This window comes from Mus caroli, unplaced genomic scaffold, assembly GCF_978045245.1.
Source record: "Mus caroli unplaced genomic scaffold, Mus_caroli_1 scaffold_19, whole genome shotgun sequence".
NCBI lineage: Eukaryota > Metazoa > Chordata > Mammalia > Rodentia > Muridae > Mus > Mus caroli.
Window position 1 is genome coordinate 21,081,630 of NW_028227274.1, and position 18,031 is coordinate 21,099,660.

Sequence of the window (18,031 nt, forward strand, 5' to 3'; positions counted from 1 at the left end):
GGCTCGCCCAGAGTTGAGTGCATTGCATGCAGAATGTGAGGCTGCTTTTCTGCTTGTCCCAAGTGACCAGCCATAGCAACTTGTTTCGTTCTTTGTTTAACTTGTCATCTAGCCTCAGTGCTTACTCTCTGTGAAACTCTAAGTGTTCTGGCCATCAGCAGGAAATCCAATGTTCTGAGTCCTCATATCTCCCAATCAATAGTTCTCTGTGAATTTTAAAGCTGCTTTAGGCTGCTGAAAACATAGTGACTCTGCCTTTAATGATGCAATCTGACTATAATCAAAGCATTTGTAAAGACGAGGCTCTGGTAACCGAACAGTTCCGGTTCTCTCTTCTCTCAGAAGGAAACTGCTGCTGTACTGTTACTGTACATCATTGTAATTCATGTGACTCATTTACTGTCATCTCCCTTGCTTCTATATGAAGCAACCAAAATTCTTTGCAAATAGTACTTAGCAGACAGGGCCCAACAAGAGAAATGAAGAACAATTTCTACCCAAACACTGATGAAAGATTCAAACAGAAGAGCTTTGCTAATACTGATGGTACCCAGAAGTAGATCTAATTGATGCTTCATATTCAAAGGCTACCACGTGGAATGTCACTCTTATCCTACATAAGTTGGGCAGGAATAAATTCTAAGGTAGGTTGCTTAGGGCCAGAAGTACTAAGTTAAGACTTGGAAAAATTATCTTGAAGTGATAGGAGACCACTGAAGATGTCTTAAAAAGAAGAAGAGGGATGTAGAGGTGATGTAGAGTTTCATTAAGAAGGAAAGAAGAAAGTCTCCAGAAACTCCAGAGCTGCAGGAGGAGAGGGTGCAATGTAGTCTGTGAGGTGTGGGAGAGGGAAAGTGACACAAAGGAACAGCTACAGTAATGACTCAGAAGACATAGGGGGCGGGTTGGGGGGGATCAGAAAGGGCCCAAGGGATCAAAACTGAGCACTGGGTGTGAGTCCAGCTCAGAGGTCTGGAAATAGCATTCTTGTTAACTGTGGTAGAAACCTGCACTTCAGACCTAACTTGGGCTTTCCCCTCTGTCTTAGTAAGTAGGGGGTGAGACAGTGGTTAGGAACACAGAGCCTGTAGCACCGGCCCATGTTTGTACAAGGTGCCTCTGGAAAGGCCAGTGGAGCCATGCTTTCCCTCTTGCTGTTGTGGTGAGCTTCATCCTTGGACAATGCACACAGCCGGCAGAAGCCTGTTTTCTGCTGACTTTTCTGTCCTCACCACCAAAGCATTTGGCAGCACTGCAGAGAAACCGGCATTGTCTGCAGCCCTTCACCTGAACCTGGGCCCTCTCATCCCCACACTGAGATGGCTCAGCCACCTCCCAGGGTTTTGGCATCTAGACAGTAAGCAGAAAATAGTGTCTCTCTGATCTTAGATTCCAGACCTGTGAGGTGTGGCTGGAGAGGAGAGGCGAAGCCAGGTTCCTCCTCAGGGACACACCAGGAATAGCAGTCTTTGACCAGTCATGGAGTCTTGTGAGTCATGCTGGGAACTTTTAGGTCTCAGTATGTCAATGACTTTAAGCATTGTATCCTTGAAGTTAGACTTTTGAGGCTGACAGTGTTCCCTTCCACGGGTTATCCTGTCTGGTTTGAGCTTATACATCAGCTCTGGAACTTAATCCTCGAGTGCTTGATCTCTTTTCTTCTTTGTCATTTCTGCTTTAACAGTCCTATGTGCTATGGACATGAAAATAGAGAAGGCAAGTCAGAATGTATGTGGTCTATCAGAAGACTCTTTCCAAAGATGGCCACCAGAGTCTCCCTCAACCCATGCCTCTCTTACAGTATGAGGAATGATATTCCTCCTACTGAAGGTATCTAGGATCTTCCTCTTAGATCCAAGTGGATCTTGCTGGCTGCTTGGATCAGGTGTTGTGGAAATGATGTACTGTGACTTCTAAAATGCCCTCCCGCCTGTTCTCTATCCCTTGGACCTCAATTGTTGTGCTATGAGGGAGTCCATGCCATGTAGTGAGGCCTAACCTAGGTGTTCTAACTGTAGCTCCTGCTACATTTCTAACAAAAGGACGTCACTCACCAGTCACATGTCTGAGGAGACCCCAGCTGAATTCAGCAGTCAGCTATCTATTGGCTGGAGCTGTGTGAGGGACCATGACATCCTCCTAGCTGAGCCCAGTCAACCTCAAAATTTACAGGCAACAACGAAAGAAATCCCGGCTTTCTTTTAACCCAGTTAATATGGAGCTGGCTTGTTCTACCATAGAGAACCAACAGGGTAGTTCTGCATGAGAGAACACCACAAAATTTGCTAACTTGAAATAACCATGTTGTTATTCTCGTGGTTTGTAAATCATACATTAAGGTAGGTCACTGCTAGGCAATTGTCCTTAATTCATGTGTCCATGTAGCTTTGACTTTGTGACAGGGTTCTTCTTCAGTCATGTCTTTGGATCCCTGCCACTTTGGGTAGTCTCTCCCCCTTTCTTATCTCCATCTCTTTGTGGAGTCTCATCCTCAGGGGCTCTGCACAGAGCTTGTAGTTTCATGGCATGGTAATCTATGTATGTAATCTATCCTAGGCTGTAGTATTATATTTTAATAAATCCTGGCACGAGGTTGCTTCCTATCTCCATGGTTTATGTTTCCAAATGAAAGACACACACACAGCCTTTGTAGAGGGAAATATTAAAAAAAAAAAAAATCCATGCTACTGCCTGGCAGACTCTTCACCTCAGGGTACTGAAATCTCTCCACCCAGCTCACTAAATTCCCATTGGTGGATTGCAGTCATACACACCCCACGCTTCCAAATTCCCGTGGCTGGCTGCGGTGCCCTGCTACCATACCTCTCTCTGGAACCTAGCTGAGTGAAGGAAAACACCACACAATCTTAGTTTAGAATGAACAGGCAGCACAATCGCTGGGCGCAGCAACTAGCATCCTAATTTGTAAGCGAGTCTAAGTTATAAATCCTCCTGTAGCGGATCCTGGCAGCTTCACCACCTGAGCCAGGGGCCTCCCCTACCAACATTGCGACCTCCAAGATCTCTCCTGTCCAAACAGAAGTCTTCCTTCTCCTGCCTCCCTCTTCCTCTCCCTGACTCAGAAGACCTGCCTACTCCTCGCCCAGTGATTGGTCCTTTGAAATCTTTATTCATTAGGGGAATGTTCTGCCACAGCCTTTGTATTTTAATATGCCTTAAGCAGCACAATAACTAGACAACTACCTACCCTCCACGCTGTTAGAATCTACCTCCCACTGATAACTCCGAGTTACTACTTACTAACTTCTATGTTCCATCTTGGCTGCTCTCAACTCCAATTGAGAAGCCCTCTGGGCTGCGCTCTCTTGACCCTTTTACATGGCAGCTAGGCTCTGTCCTGCACACCTAAGGCATGCCATCTCTCTTCTCTCTTTCTTCACAGCCCCAAGCCTGAGAACCCTAAATCCTGCCTCTGTCTCTCCTTCCCAGCTACCAGCTTTTAGCATCTTTATTTACCAATCAGAGTTAACTGGTGGCAGGCTTCCAGAAGCTATGTGCAGACCCTCTTTGGCAGTTTTGGGAGGACCCAATTAGCATTAGAATACAAGCAGCTTCACTAGCTAATCTGGCTTTTTTTTTTAAAGTATAGAAATAGAGTTTATTCAGGACATGGGGAGGGGAGCTAAGAGGGTCGGGGAGAGAAGTAGAGCCCCACCATGAGCACTTGGAGAGGTGGGAGGAGGGGAATGGAGAGAGAGGGGGAGGGTCGAGAGGACAGAGTAAGGGCAAGAAGGCAAGAGTGTAATCTGGCTTCCTGTGGAACAAATGACTGCCAAGATACTAAAGCAAAAGCTACCTACCACCAGGTCTTGGTGTAGGCAAGCATAGTTGGAATTATATCTACCAAACTCTATTGTTCAAAACTGTGTAAAGCCCTTCCATATTCAAGGAGATAAGAGATAAATCCAATCTTTTGAAAGGACAAGTGACGTTAAAAAAAAAAGGTTTTGTTTTTTTCTTACAGAGGATAAAGTGGAAACTAAGCTTATATATCAGCTTGTCTCATTAGAAATCCTATTTTATGAATGGAGATACTAAGGCTAAGAGAAGTTAAATAATTTGCCCAGGGTTGTCTCAGTTGCAAGCACCAACACCTAAATTCAAATGCAAATCTGAAATCCAACCATGAATTTTTTTCTACTTTGCTATTCTTTCCATCAGCAATGTGACAGACATATGATTTATACTGTTTTTTTTAATTCTACAGTGCTGTCATTAATAAGAAATCACACACACACACACACACACACACACACACACATACACACACACCATAGCTCTATACATCTTGGCCCATAGGTCTATCATCTCTGCTAAACCACCAGATTAGAAGAGCTTCATTTCCCAGAGGAAGCTTGCAGCCATAATATTCACTGCCTCTGCACACAGCTCCATTTCTCATTTGTGCTGATTCTGTTGTGTCCTTGAACGCTGATGGGAGGACTCTGGACAGGCTAGAACTTAGGCTGGAGAGCACTGAGAAGACGGCTGAGTAGCAGAGTTAATCCTGACAATTGATTGTGGAGCTGTCTGATGATGATTCACTGACTCTCCCTGTAAGTGGTTAAGACTGAAGAGGACTGAGATCCTGGGCTCGAGAGATTGCTCAGTGGTTAAGAGCACTGGCTGCTCTTCGAAAGGACACGGGCACTGTTTGTACCAACATAGGGTAGTTTACAACCAACTGTAACTGCAGTTCCAGTGAATGTGATGCCCTCTTTTGCTCGCTCTGGCGCCACGCATGCAGATGATGCCTAGGAATGCATACAGGCCAAACACTCAGGTATACAGAATAAAAGAAAACAAAAATTTTAAGTTAAAAAACTGAGATCCCTTCAGATTTCTAGGTCTGATTCCTTTAGATAGATATTAATTGGAAGATTCTTGTAGGTGGTCCACTGTGTATTATTTGTGTGCTACCCTCTGTGACGGGACTCCTCACATCCATGCTCACAATTCATGCTCTGTAGATGCTGAGCCAATACAGATTAAGCATGTGAAGGTCCTGGGTTCTCTAAGTTCTAATTAAAGCCATTTCTGACGAAACAAACTATGGATCCTAATTAAAACATTTCTGGTAGAAATTTAGTCTTAGTTCATAACTTACAGTTGCATTCTCTCTTTTTTTTTCCATAATGAAATAAGCTGCTTTAATTTTCTTTTTGCAAATTTTATTTGGATGAGATCAGAAATTGGGGATTCCTCTCCCATTACTCGTTTTCCAGCTGCTGGCCTCTTGTTCCCTTGATGCACTGTAGGGAGGCATTCCAGAGTCACATCTCTGCAGTGGTACACACCAGGCTTGACAGAGCAGCCCCCGGGCTCATAAAGACCTTCCCTCCTGTTTGCGTTCCATGGCTTAGGCTCTGAGTGACTCTGAAAGTCTAGCACCACCTACTACTTGATAGAGCAACTGTCCCCCCACTTCTGGCTTTCTTTGAGGCTGTTAGGTAAGGAGTCTCTTTGCTTGGTTTCAGCTTTGCAGTATCAGATTCAGCTACTAAAGCTCAATAGGTTGGCTGACATTTGAGAACCCCTAAGGAGATCTTCTCTTGAAAGCCCTGGAATCTTCTGGAAGGTTATTGATTTGTTAAAAGTACTTAGAGTCTCTTCTCTCCCTATCAAACTGAGGCCTGCATGCCTCCTATCCCTTTTAAGATGTCCCATCCAGTCACGCTATGAGGGTATGTTCCTATTTTAGCATGGAAAGAAAGCAGGGGGAGGAAATAAAGGAATTTCATAAATTCAGGCACAGACACATTTCAGTGAGAGCATTCAAATAGCCATGTCTAGAGCTGGATGAGTGAATTACAAAATGTTGAATGAAAACAGATTCTAGCTTTGAATACGAATACCAAAAAAGAGCCTGTGGTCTCCTCTCCTTCCAGAAGGCATCCAAAAAATGGACACTGCTAGTTAAGGCTTATACAGAAATAAAGTCACCAATCACCATAAATCAGGATAGAAAATTCTCTCTTTTTCTGGTAACCCACAATCTTAGTATGTCTTCCCCCAACCCCTTAGTGTATCCCAAAGCCTCATTCCTATGAACATGGATCTCCTGTGTAGCCTCTGATCTCACTCCTACCGCTCTCAGCCTGGGGCTCATTCTACATTCCTTGCTTCCTACATTCCTTTGACACTAAGCTGTCTTCTTCTGCCTCTGACCTGCTGTCTGCTCCTCCCCAGCCCCTCCCCAACCTGGATTCTGCATTCATTCCTCTTCTCAGGTTAACCAGACCCCAGTGAAAGGTGACATGCCTTTAACATATGACAGGCACATTCATGCCCAGCTCTGCCACATCCTGGCTGTAGATCTCACAAAGTCATCTAGCTAGTTACCTCCTTGACAAATGGGACTTAAAATAGCCCCCTTCTTTGACATTTCTTTGAGGATTAAAATCCTGACACCTTGTAAAGCATAGCATTTGGCCCATAAAAGGCAATGAAATATTAGGTGCTGTTCTTACTACAATTAGGGAGCATTCCACATGCGTGCCCACGCTGCTAACACTACTGCATATGAGTGGTTTCTAATGTTGGCTTTAAACCAAAAGCTTTTACAATAAGTTTTCAAAGCCCTGCACATGCTTGCCTCTCTGTGCTCTTTCTGACCTCATTTCCAACATCTCTCTGCTCTCTGCAACGCACTTGCAGGCTCACACTCTGCTGCGTGAACACACCTGATTCTCCTAGTGTTCCTTGGGTCATTATCCCACCCCAGAGCCTTTGCCCTTGCCTATGCCCATTGCCCTTCCTTCCAAGATGCAGGGTAGATGTCATCATGATAGCAGTGCTCACACTGGCCAGTCAATTTAAAATTAAGCCATCCCTTTTCTGTACCCCTTCCCCAGCTTTATTTTTTCCTGTACAGTTTACCACCATCTGACTTAATGTTCATCGTCGCTATTTACCCCCACCAAAATTCGACTTCTTACACTTAGGTGTAAGTTTGTGAGGCAAGGGATTTTTGTCTGTAAATGTGTTTCATCAGTGCCTACACTAGCCCTAGCACTTAGTAAGTGCTCAACAAATACTCACCAAAGAGAGGCTGAACCCTAAGGCAAACATTGCCACCACAGTGGGGCTTCCTTGGCTTCTGCAAGCATGGTTGCTTCGTTTTCTGTATTCATGTTATAATAAAATTTTCATTATGCTTATTACTCTGTATTTCTCTGGAAAATGTGTTTAACACTCTGAGATTTAACCAGATGCTATAGTTCAAAAACACATTTTATTTAATGGACTGGAACCTGACATTGCAGATTTGATTGAATGACTGCAAAAAATCATAATGTTCTGTAAGTGTTTTAAAATTGCATCCACACCATGTGCCGTAAGTTATCCCAAAAAGCAAAACCTAAGCTTTTACAAATTTAAGGAAAAGTAAATTCGATAAAGCTCAACATTGAACTCTTACTGTATATGGTAGACTGACTAGTCTATGTTTGAGCATCATGTAAATCTTGTTATTTTGCTAGCATACTAGGAGACCTGCCAAACCCTGCCTTCTGAACAAATCCACTATGCTAGCAGTTTGTCTCATAAACAATATGCAAAGATAGATGATCTCAAAAGTCAGCATTAGGAGCTGGAGAGATTACTCAGATGGTATGAGTGCTTGCTGCTCTTCCAAAAGACCCAGAGTTTGGCCAGAGAGAGAGAGAGAGAGAGAGAGAGAGAGAGAGAGAGGTGTAAGAATTTTGTTTTGGTCAAAAAAATAAATAAATAAAAGCCAGTACCCCAGCACTTGTGAGGCAGAGGCAGTGGATCTGTGAGTTCGAGGCCAGCCTGGTCTTTATAGTGAGTTCCAGGATAACTAAAGCTACATAGTGAGACCCTGTCTCAAGCAAAACAAAACTCCAGTTACGAGAGGAACAAACTCATATAGGTTGGTTCTGAAGAGACCTTTCTGAATCTGGGAGAGAACATTTATCAGTATTATCTAAAGCCCAGATGCATGCCTGTATCACAAAATTCTCATCATGCCCAGAGGAAGCACCAGCCAAATCCAAATCCATTTCTATATCCCTGATGTGATTTTAGGGACCGCACCACCGGCCAACAGACTGCACATGTTATTCACTGATGTAATGTGGGATGTGTAGCATATTTTAAGTCATTAGTAAACAGAACCTCCCATTTCCCATTCACAAATACAATAGAGCACAGCACGTGAGAAGTGGCTCGTCCTGAGGCAGCAGAGGTGACTGCTAAGTGGAATCCCATCGGTATCTAGAGGTGATAATGATGCAGAGAAGCCCCCACCTGAGGCGGTGGGTACAACCACTGTGAATGCCTCTGACAGTGATGAAGACCATCGTCCATAAACACACTTTAACCTGTGAAGGCCTGCAGATGAGGAGAAGCTTCTGGGATGGAATCAGATTCGTACCCAGTCCTGGTCCATGAGTTGCTATAGGCAACTCTGCTGTTACATTTTGGCTCTGCTGTGATCATTTCGTTATTTTTCACATAAGGCAATGCAGAGAGAGAAGAGAGGGGGAGAGAGAGAAGAGTTTCTGCCAATATGCAACTGTTGATGCTGTCTGTCCTACACCCCTAGAGAACTCTTAGCTTGTGTCGTATCCAGTCTTCTTTGCATGGGTCTGGTTGATGAAATCTAATGGTGTTCCCCTGCCCCCATTTGGCTGTTATTATCCCGCCTCTGACTCTCTGTCCTCTGGGTATGCCCTAGAAACCCTGCTTGCCAAACATAAAATTTAAATACCTCCAGTTTTACTTGTTCGCTGGTTTTTTTTTTTTTTTTTTTTTTGCTCTTTTGTGTGTGTGCACTCGAACTCCATTAGAGTTGAGAAGGGCTGTCAATCCAGTTGTGTGTGGTATGTAAGCCATAGTCATCAATTACTGCATTGGTCTAAGATGTCAAGGAGTATTTAGGGCAAATGCTCACAGAGCCCCATTAGCTATTAACTCTATGTAATAATACCTTTCCTTTCCTTTCCTTTCCTTTCCTTTCCTTTCCTTTCCTTTCCTTTCCTTTCCTTTCCTTTCCTTTCCTTTCCTATGATTTTGGTTTAGTTGGAAAACTCATGTCCCCAGCAAGAATTGCAGCTTTTCCCCCGCCTTGGAAGATGTCTTTCTTTCCTTCAGCCTTCATTGACGGATCTGATCTGAAATCTACCCCTTAGAAATATCTTGAGAACTCATCAAACTGAGTAAATTCTTCTCTCTCGGCTCTTGAATAAATGTGTCTCTCTCAGTTCTAGAGTAAATACTTCTCTCTGGGTTCTTATCTGATTCAGCCTTAGATGACATTTGGCCCTGGAGACAGGTCCCTCCCTGGGAAGTCTGTTTCCTGGACTTGGACCCCTAGGCAAACTCCTTGTGCACATTTTGCTTTTCATCACTCAACCTTTACAGAATTCCTAAGGGTCTTATCTCGATGCCTGGGTGAGAAAGAGTGGGGGCTGCAGCTTCAGCAATTGCTTATCCACAAATTAATGTACATCCACATCAAACACATCTGATAAGACTGAGACCCACACATATTCAACAAATACTAAAGGACTATTTGTTGCATATGAAGCCCCACTGTAGGTTTTTCTCTATGACTAAAACACATTTCAAAAAAAACTTCCTTTCAAAAGAACAGTTTAATCTGTATTCCTAAACTTGCTAAATTATATTATTATCTACTTGGTCACCAAGTAGATCCATCTGAGGTGTTTCTGTCTCCTTCACTGCCTACCCGTAACGCAAACTCATTATCTGGCCCGTATCTGCTTACCTACCAAATCCTAAAGGATTTACATTTTTTTTTAATTTTCAAATGTGTGCTTTCTTTTCTGTTGTGTCCGGCCAGCAGATCACAGGTCTGGGTTCTAGCCTGGAAAGGCATTTTGGAAACCTGGACGAGAAGAAGGGCTAGGCGGCGAGAGACAAAGATGTAGCTAAGACAGTCATTCTGATCAAAGCTCAATTTTACTATTCCGCACGCAGTTATAAAGCAGGGGAAGGGGGGCGATTCCTTCCAAATAATCTTGGGGTCCAGTAGCAGGGTACCACGTGTATGGCTCCGGAACAGCAAAGCGGCAGGCTCCAGCAGTGGGTGTGGCAGAACGATTGAGCGGCAAGCTCCACCCCTGAGCAAGCAGGTTTCAGACTGGCGAGGGGAGGATACACTTTTCTAGTCCTTTGATCTGTTGGTTTAAGCCTTGCTTGTTTTGGGTTTGTTTGGTTTAAGTTAGGGGGCTGGTTCCAATCTTCTTCAATTTAGCATCACATGTTATGCTCATCACAACGTGGTATGCCGAGTTTATCCTTAATGGCCCTTTCTGTACCTCCTGTTTGCAGATCACCTTCAGATACCGGCCAAGCTCTTCAGCATGGCCAGAAGCCCCTCTTCATGTTGGCCCTGCCACTGTGCACTCTGCTTACCTTTCATGTAAAACAGTCTGCAATGTTCTGCAGAGAGTACAGCCTTTCCTGTCTCTAAAAGCCTTTGTACACCATCCTTCCTCTCGATTCCATCCCTCTTTACAATGACAGCACCTCCTACTGGATAAGCATCTCACCTGATGGGCAAGAAACTCTGATATCCAACCACTAACAAACCGTTCCTCCCCTAAAACATTTACTGAATGAATGAATGGTTTCATTTATTTAGTGCCTTCTGCCTGCAGACATGGCAGTGAACACCACAGTGGAGGGCCCTCCCCTAAGAGAAGGGGAGTGATCAAATGGGGTTATGGCTACTCATCCTAGACAGATGTCAGCTGCCCAGAGAACTCAGACCCTCCTTCCCAATTCAACTATGAGTTTGGTACAGATCTTAGCACGTGTACTGCAACTACATTGTACCTGTTCATTACCCTCAGCCTTGAAAACGTCTTGAGGTCAGAGCTGAGGGTTCTCTCTCTCTCTCTCTCTCTCTCTCTCTCTCTCTCTCTCTCTCTCTCTCTCTCTCTCTTTCTCTCTCTCTCTCTCTCATTCTATCAACTGCTAGGACACAAGAAAGGAAATTGTGTTAAATAAAAATAAGAACACTAATACTTCCAATAGCACTTGATCTATACCTTTCTCCATGTCAGGTGTTTTCGGGACATTATGTAGTTTAACCCCAGTATCATTATCATTACAGCTGCTTTATAGATCAGAGATCAAGATCTTAAAGATATGAAACAAGTTATTAAAATTACATAACAGTGAGTGGCCAAGCCAAGCCTAGCACCCACAGCTGCCTGAGTCCAGAGCCCCAACTTTAATATAGTGCTTGGTGAGAGGAATGGTTCATGCCCCCCCCCATACACACACACATACATACATACACATACACATACACACACACACACCACCCTATAAGCACCTGGAGCTGTAGGACTATGGTCTGCATGCAATTTTAGGTAACCCTCTGGGTGCAGAGTAAAACTGTCATCTGTAGTCAGATGACACAGGTCTCTCTTTCTCTTTTTCTCTCCCTCTCCCCCCTCGCCCCCCTCGCCCCCTCGCCCCCTCTCTCTGTCTTCTTTCTTTCATCTGTGTGACTTCCCTTAGCCAGCTAGGCACTAAGGAATCAGAAAGTTGCCAGCTCAAGAGTATTACAGCATCTTGCAATTAAGGCACCTTTGAGCTCCATCTCTTGGACAAATGATCAAATGTTAAGAGCTTCTACCTTTTCCCTGCTGTCTCAAGGACTGGATGGATGAGAAGAACTTCTAGAAAGCCAGAATGTGAGGGAGGTGGGGCTCGGGGTCCCATGCCAGTCTTTGAGTTTGCAATGCATTCTGGCCTGACGCGGAGGCATTCTGGTCTAATGCATCCAGGCCTTCAGTTGGTGCTCTATGCTACAGTCTTTAGCGGCATTTTCCCCCTGCAAACATCTCCCTCTGACATCGTGTTCCTTTTCTCATGGCTAGTTATTTCTATTTGAGTTCCTGTGAATTGTTAATGTCCCTTTCCACCTGATGTGGTAACACCCTTGCCATCACCACTACCCTAAACTCAGCTCCCTGAAGCATCCACCACGCAACCTCCTGCTTGTTTCCTTGAGGGCAGATGGAAACTTCTAGAACTTTCTTCTCTTCAGGCATCTGATCAGACTTCACCATGATGGGGCTGTGGTGGGGCATACCTTGTTAGGAAAATGGTTTCTACTGTGATGGAGCCATAGCTTGTTAAAGAGTTCTTTCCAGAAAAAAAAAAAATAATAATCCCAGCACTTGGGAGGCAGAGGCAGGCGGATTTCTGAGTTCGAGGCCAGCCTGGTCTACAAAGTGAATTCCAGGACAGCCGGGCTATATAGAGAAACCCTGTCTCAAAAAACCAAAATAAAATAAAATTAAAAAAAAAAAAAAAAAAAAAAGCCGGGCGTGGTGGCGCACGCCTTTAATCCCAGCACTCGGGAGGCAGAGGCAGGCGGATTTCTGAGTTCGAGGCCAGCCTGGTCTACAAAGTGAGTGCCAGGACAGCCAGGGCTACACAGAGAAACCCTGTCTCGAAAAACCAAAAAAAAAAAAAAAAAAAAAGAGTTCTTCACTGGAGTGATGAGCTGGATCGGCAAGCAAGGAGGTCTTCACTGGGATATGCTGCACCTCCCTTTGGGATGGAAAGAATTGGGGAGACATTCTTTCAAGAGTAGCCCTTTCCTAGATTTTTCGATGTGAAATGAGACAAAGAAGGTCCCCTAGTTTTGGCTGTACCTTCAGCCTATTTGATGTCTCTCTTCTAGGACACAGACCCAGAAACCAGTTGGTTGGTTTTTTATTGTTTTTGTTTTGTTTTGTTTGTTTTAATCTTCATTCCTATATTCAAGTGGGCCTTGAAAAGATGTCCCCTTCCACCTTTCCTGCTGGAAACCCCGGGACTCAATTTCCCAAGCCTGTATCATCCTTTCCCCTAAGTGGAGTTTGTCTTCCTCTTTCCTCCAAGGCCAAATGGGAGAACAGCTGTCAGGTAACCTGATTTGTGGGGAGAGGAATGAAACACATCTGTTTAATGTTTTCAAATTATTGCCCCTGTTACCCCTGCATCTTATAGGGTAATGGCTGTCTCAGGAGCTCTCTGGGTCCCTTTATAGTAGCATGGTTCAGAGAAGCCATAGAGGAAGATTTACAAGAGCTTGAGAGTCTCTCCCCTGCTGGACTCATTATCCCTCCCTTTTTAGTCTCCCAACTGAATTTTTGGCCATTGTCCCCTCTTGGGACTAGACAGGGGTGAGTGGGTAGGAGTGTTTACTTCGCAAACTACTGATAGAAAGGAATTTAAATTAATGAACTATACATTCAAATTTCGACCAAGTTAGTCCTCACCATAGCACCAATTATGTCTAACATATTTAAATCTGAGATCATGCGAAAGTGAGCTCCATCAAAGAACCCCTGCTGAGAGAGTACAGTGAGAACAGAACGCCTGAGCTGCGGATAGCATCCTTCAAGTTGAGACTGACTGACTGCCTTCCCGGCAGGGAAAGCGGTTGTGAAAGGAAACAAGTCAGAGAAATAGACAAGTGGGTCAAGCATCAGAAATAGCAGAAGGAAGTGTGAACAGAACCACCAGACCCCTTGAGCTAGTTGCTGGACGTGAATGAAGCTTGGTGTGTTTCTCAGACATAAGCATCTCCTCCCAGACCTCAGGAAGCCTCAGGTCAGAGCTGGATCCCGACTAGATGAGAAACACAACCGTCGTAAGAGGGATTCAGAGGAAGGGACCAGCTTTTGTCCTGTGGAAGTAACCGAATAAGCAGAAAAATAAAATTATTAAAATAACTGGCCAAAATGGAGTATGAGATACGAAGGAAATAGGGAGGGGCTTGCTTGAGATTATCATTACCATCTGGGCTGTGAAACACTTGATTCCAGTCCCAGAGGCTTGACACAGAAATAACTTATAAGCGGGGACACATGCTGTTGAATTTTCAGGAATGACAGAATTTTTGTTATTAATATCCGTATCACAAAATGGGGAAGCTGACAGGCCATATAGTGGCCTATGGTGGAATCTAGCCATAGCTGACCACTTTTGGCCATTTATCGTCATTCATGTGGTACCTTTACACCCCGATGTTTCTTCCTCTCTCTCCAATGGGAGAAGCCAATGTTCTAATGAGCAGAGAATCCTTTAGACCCTCTTCTCTCTGGAAGAGAAAATACTGGTCCCATGCAGGGACTGTTTGGAGTCTATTACTGGATCCTCAGGCTTTGTGTAGTACCTGCAATTCCGTACACAGCCATCTCTTCACAATATTTTGGACATATGCTTAACATACCCACTTCTTACTTAGGTTTATAATATCAGAGATCATAGTGTGTGGTCACACTGGTTAAAAATAACACATCTTCTGCAAGCCTGGCTTTACCATTTCCTGTGTGATCGTCTCTAGTTTACTGGTTTTTAAATTGGGGACAATGGTTCCTGACTTACAGGCAAATTATTTGAAAACAACAATTGCACTGCTGGAATAGCCTGAGTGTTGAGCTTTCCCAGTGTTAAATGAGGTTGTCATTTGTTTAACTCGCGTGGTAATAAAGGACAGAATCAGTGATACGAATCAGAGGGCAGGGTAAAGAATTAAACAACAGCTGAGCTTTGTGGCAAATATAATCCGGGGACCTGGGAGTTTGAGCAAGGTGATCATCATACGTTCAAAACCAGCCTAGACCCACCAAGAGCCTGCTTTAAAAAAGAAAAAAAAAAAAAAAGGTCTCCTGTAATGGTAATACTGTAAACTGGTGGTTACATAAATAATTTTTTAAGCCCTCTTGGGGAATTCTTTTGCATAGAGTCATTTAATTTGCAACGGGCCTCCTCACAGTATGGTCTTAGAAGATGCAGCTTCCTCATGGGTTTCATTTTTCTGCTCCTTTTAAGCAGGAGGCAGCCGCTTTGGAGCGTGGAGGACGCGGGAAAACTTAACCCCTTTAGTCCCCCACCTTTTCTAGAAGCTAGCGACCAGGTCTTTGTGGGTTTGTCTTGCAACCTGACCACGTTTCCTGTCCGGGGCCTTGGAGCTTCCCCAGGCCTGGGTATGGGTCCTTTTGTGTGTACAGCTGCAGGGACAGCCTGGTCCAAGAGGAAGCAGCTAGAGGAAGAGCCATTCGAATTCGGGCGCAGGGCGGGTCCATGCCAGATGCCGGCCAGCCCCTTGCTCTGCAGCCTGCAGCCCGGGGCGCTATTGCTGCGCCGCCGCTCTGCGTGAACCTAGGCAAGCTGACGGGTTAGCGGGTTGCTATGGTGACAGGTGGCCACGTGACCAGCCACAGCCGCTGCTGCGGGCGCCCTGACGTGGGAGGGCGTGGCTTTCGAGGGCGTGGCCTTTGGAGGGCGGGGCCGGGCACAGAGCTGGAGCAGAGCGCGGCTGCAGGGTGAGCAGCAAGCAGCGGGGAGACACAACCCTCCGCCCCAGTCAGCCTCCGCGTGTGTTCCCTCTGTCGGGAGAGCGCCAATGCCCGGGCCGACCCAAACGTTGTCCCCAAATGGCGAGAACAACAACGACATCATCCAGGATAACGGGACTATCATTCCTTTCCGGAAGCACACAGTGCGCGGGGAGCGGTCCTACAGGTACTGGCACGGGAGGCTGCGGACGGTCTGTCCCGTTACGTAACGCGGAGGCCGGGATTGCTTGGTTGCAGGATCTCGTGTTGGTGGCGTGAGCATGGAGGCTTTAGCGTGTGGATAGGTTTGCTGCCTGCAAGGGGTCTCCCTCCATCTCTTTACTGCATGCCATCTTCCCGCATCCCCGAAAGGACACAAGCTCTGCACTTCCTCTCCTCTTTCCCTTTTAGCATTTAAAGGAACCATTAGGTGGCGGGACCTAAAGGAGCAAACAAACGGGAGAATGGGGAGAAAGGGAGGATGGTGAGGAGCGCGCTTGCGCTTAACCTGGGGAGCATGCAGGAAAAGATGGAATCCTCTAGATGAAGCTGCAGTGTGTGATGTTAAACCACCAGATTGATGGAGCTTTGTAAGAATTCTGAGCGCTGATTGGTGCAAGGATTGACAGCAGAGGTCACAGTGTCAGACATTCACCAAAATTCTCTCCATAGAAGTCTAGGCTGATTAGAAAGAGACTGGACTGTTTCGGATCTAGGAGAAAACAGAAAACAAAAACCAGCGCCTCTACGAATTTTCTGAAGAGTTTTATGGCCTCTGCATGGGTGGGGGAGCCCTTCTTTCTTATTTACAGTAGAAGGTGATGCCTGATGTTTTGCTGAGGTCTGGTTTAAGGATGGGAATGCATTGTATTGTATTGTGAGCGTTTGATTAATGAGTTGCCTGTGCTGTTGGCATCTATTTTGCATTAACATATCTGGCAATATGTTCCCATAGATAAGCTCATTAAAATTGTTTGCATTGTTTGATAAGGGTAACAATGTGATGCCGAACTGGGTCTTAGGCAGCTCAAGGCCAGACTTACAGGGAGACAGATAGCTTTTTCCTCTGAAGTTCTTTTGTACTAAGGTGGTTATTTTTAAACGTAACCTTCATAGCCATCAACAATGCTTTGCTTTAAAGTAGAGCACACATACCTGTAAGATGCATCCTCTCAGCCAGTGAGAAACAGGAAATAACTCTTTATAAAAAAATAAGCCTTCCATCTGAATTTCCAAATTATATTATGGGTAGAATGATTCTGTGTTCAAATTCTATATGCATATCATAAAGTCGAACCCAAAGTGCCCCATTTCCTTTCCTTTAAGTAGAGACTCCATTTGTTGACTCAAAAAGGGAGGGGAGTGTTAAAAGCAACCCTTTGCCCTGTCATCTCTGGCAGTTATATAAATACTTAAAATTAATTTTGGCTGTACCCATTAGGTCACCAAGGCTCACGTCTTATGGTTCCAATAAATAGAGCCTGCACAGCATCCTTAAAGATTACAGATTGTTTTTCTCCTAATGTAAGCCACGGTTCATCCTCAACTTCTGAGACTCTCCCTCTTGGGGATCTTGCAGTTTGAAATTCTGTCTCCTCCTTACCTTTCTCCACTGGGAACACCACCTCAAAACCTAAAAAGAGAATTTAGAAATGAACAAAACAGGTTGCTGTGCTACCACACTTTCACAAACCATTCTTAGAGGCGACACATTTGAAGCCCTCGTTTCCTAAATGACTCAGTCCCTGCTCTGTCAGTAGCTGCTGCTGCCCCTAGGATGGAGTACACACTGTACCACGTGGGCCAGAGGAAGTTGCCTAGTTGGATTTTATTACTCATGTGAACCAACTCAAAGTGGTAATGGAAAACTATTTGACAGAAGGTCAAACAGGGCTGTCTTGTGAAAGAAAAAAAAAAGGCATTGCTTTTAAATGAAACTGAATTTGTGTTTTTAACTCGACTTATTCCTCCCGGTTATTAAGTGATTTCTGCTTTGCGTTTTGATTTCCTATAGAGGCGCCTGAAATTACATAAAATTAAAAAGAGAAAAGCCTGAATTTTTCTGACTAGGCAAGCGCTTTACTGGAAGCATCCTTGTGTTTGCATTTTACAGACCAGGATTGCTGGGTACTATAGGGAGAGATGCCATGGACCCACTGAAGAGAGCTGTCTGTACTCATGGTCCCATTTGTGCTGAACGATGCACGGACCACGCTTGGAAGCAGACACACTGGATGTTCCCCTTGGTCTGCTCTCTTTAAAGTGAATGAGCAATAGAGTACAACTACTGCGTGTTTTTTGGAGAGACCTGAGGGAAGGAAAGAATGTGACACGTTTTTCTGTCCAGGAAGCATTCCATCATTCTTTTGGCATCCCAAGACTGGAATAATGTAGCCATCTGATTGCTGAGGAAACTTGGAAGGCAGTTTGAAAGCCACAATAGAGATTTAACCAAAGTAAAAGTTTGACCTTGGCTGTAGGCTTGAGGTAGCTCTCAGCAATGAGATATGCCTGCAAGTTTTCTGTGCAGTCCCTGGGGGATCCTTAATGTACTGAAGGTCCTGGCAAGACCAGCAGCAATTCTGCTGCTGGCTGCTTCCCTGGTACCTAGGTAGACTCTAGCAGCTCTTATCTCAGGCTTTCTTTCCTGACATTGCTGCTTACAATGAAGGATT

At 44.8% G+C, this 18,031-nt stretch overlaps 1 protein-coding gene across 5 annotated transcripts in view; it reads left to right on the top strand.

Annotated features, from left to right (window-relative positions):
• Positions 1 to 18,031, top strand: part of Mapre2 (microtubule associated protein RP/EB family member 2) — a 135,657-nt gene that overhangs the window by 28,995 nt on the left and 88,631 nt on the right. Inside the window, exon 1 of one of the 5 annotated variants that reach the window (XM_021150600.2) lies at positions 15,301 to 15,543. The exons of 3 other annotated variants lie outside the window; for them this stretch is intronic. In XM_021150600.2, the coding sequence (XP_021006259.1) occupies positions 15,425 to 15,543 (119 nt within the window). In that variant the 5' untranslated portion in view covers positions 15,301 to 15,424. Of the gene's footprint in view, positions 1 to 15,300; positions 15,544 to 18,031 lie in introns of those variants that run through there. One more of the 5 variants, XM_021150605.3, reaches the window with a different exon arrangement.